Source organism: Austrofundulus limnaeus, unplaced genomic scaffold (genome assembly GCF_001266775.1).
Source record: "Austrofundulus limnaeus strain Quisiro unplaced genomic scaffold, Austrofundulus_limnaeus-1.0 Scaffold76, whole genome shotgun sequence".
In the NCBI taxonomy this organism is placed as follows: Eukaryota; Metazoa; Chordata; class Actinopteri; order Cyprinodontiformes; family Rivulidae; genus Austrofundulus; species Austrofundulus limnaeus.
Window position 1 is genome coordinate 1,885,139 of NW_013952478.1, and position 1,718 is coordinate 1,886,856.

The 1,718-nt window shown below is 36.4% G+C and overlaps 1 protein-coding gene across 1 annotated transcript in view; it reads left to right on the forward strand.

Moving 5' to 3' along the window:
- The window catches only part of LOC106519366 (extracellular calcium-sensing receptor-like), a 4,244-nt gene that overhangs the window by 648 nt on the left and 1,878 nt on the right, over positions 1-1,718 (forward strand). Inside the window, 3 exon segments of the mRNA XM_014011001.1 lie at positions 27-142; positions 266-1,057; positions 1,453-1,680. Of these exon segments, the coding sequence (XP_013866455.1) occupies positions 27-142; positions 266-1,057; positions 1,453-1,680 (1,136 nt within the window).

A 1,718-nucleotide genomic window follows, 5' to 3' on the forward strand; every position in this document is an offset into this window, starting at 1 on the left:
TTTGGTTAATGGTGATGAAAATGAAGCTGCAGCTGTGAAGGCATGTACCGGACCTGCACAAGTTCAGGCCATAATGGGAGAAGCTTCATCCTCTCCTAGCTTGGCAATAGCTACTGTGATTGGACCATTTCATATACCCCTGGTGGGTAGGAGTTATACACTTTTTAATGTTGTTGACACTATTTAACTTTAAAAAGCATATACAGAATTTGTGTGTGTGTGTGTGTGGTGTACTCTCAATAATATTAAATGTATTTGTTTTTAGATCAGTCATTATGCAACCTGTGCTTGTCTCAGTGATAAAACRAAGTACCCATCCTTTCTCAGAACCATACCCAGTGACTATTATCAGGCTAGAGCCCTGGCCCATTTGGTCAAACACTTTGGTTGGACTTGGATTGGAGCTGTTCGGTCAAATGAAGATTATGGCAATAATGGCATGGCAATATTTACAGAGACTGCAGAGCAGCTGGGCATCTGTCTGGAATATTCTGAGCCGTTCTTTAGAACAGACTCATTAGACAAAATAGAAAAGTTAATTGATATTATCAAGGCCTCCACATCAAAAGTGATTGTTGCGTTCCTCTCTCACATGGACATGGAGGTGCTTATACATGAATTGTCCAACCACAACTTGACAGGGTACCAGTGGGTTGGTACCGAGGCTTGGATTTTTGATTCTCAGACTGCATCAAGGGATAAAAATCACATCTTGGATGGAGCCATTGGACTCTATGTTCCAAAAGCCTATGTCAGTGGTCTTAAAGAGTTTATGTTTAATGTAAAACCACTCGGTTCAACCAATAATGACTTGTTTACAGAGTTCTATGAGGCGTTATTCAGCTGTAAATTTGTACAGTCCCAATCAGACGAGATTCAGAGACAATGTACTGGACAGGAAAATCTGAGTGGTGTGAAAAATGTTTTCACTGACATGTCACACATGTCCATTTTTAACAACATGTATAAAGGAGTGTATGCAGTGGCCCATGCTTTGCACGGTATTTTCAGCTGCAATAAAGCATGCAACAGCAGTGTCCAGCTAGATCCCTACAAGGTGAGCTTAATATCTGAAATCATTATTGTTTTTCCGCAAACTTATAGTTCGATGTTGTTTATATTTTAACCTGTTCATCTTGAAACAAAGCATTTGTTTACATTCTAGAACTCAGTTAAATACATTTTTAGATTTCTAGAACAGAGTCAAAAGCTTAAAAGTTTACGCCTCTCAAATGCTTACTTATTTACTTTTTTTAGTTACAGAGAACATAAACAAAAATTTCTGAGGAATTCATTAAGGTTTGAAGAAAACATTCTTTTAGAACATAATTTTAGAGCATTGAGGCACAAGAATGATCAACAACAAATTTAGTTTTACATTCTATTTGTAGCAGTTTTCCTCCATTTATTTTACTATCAATACTTTTCTTTTCATTATTTAATTCATTTTAGATTTTACAGCACATAAAAAAGGTTAACTTCAAAACAAAGGAAGGTGAGGATGTTTATTTTAATGAGAATGGAGATCCTGTTGCAAAGTATGAAATCATCAACTGGCAGCCAAGAGAAAATGAAAATATGCACTTTGTCACTGTTGGTGTTTATGATGCATCGTTACCTGCAGAAAAGCAAATGAATCTATACAATACGTCTTTAATTTGGGCAAACAACTTGCTGCAGGTAATGTACCATCACATGTTTAGTATAATATATAAAAC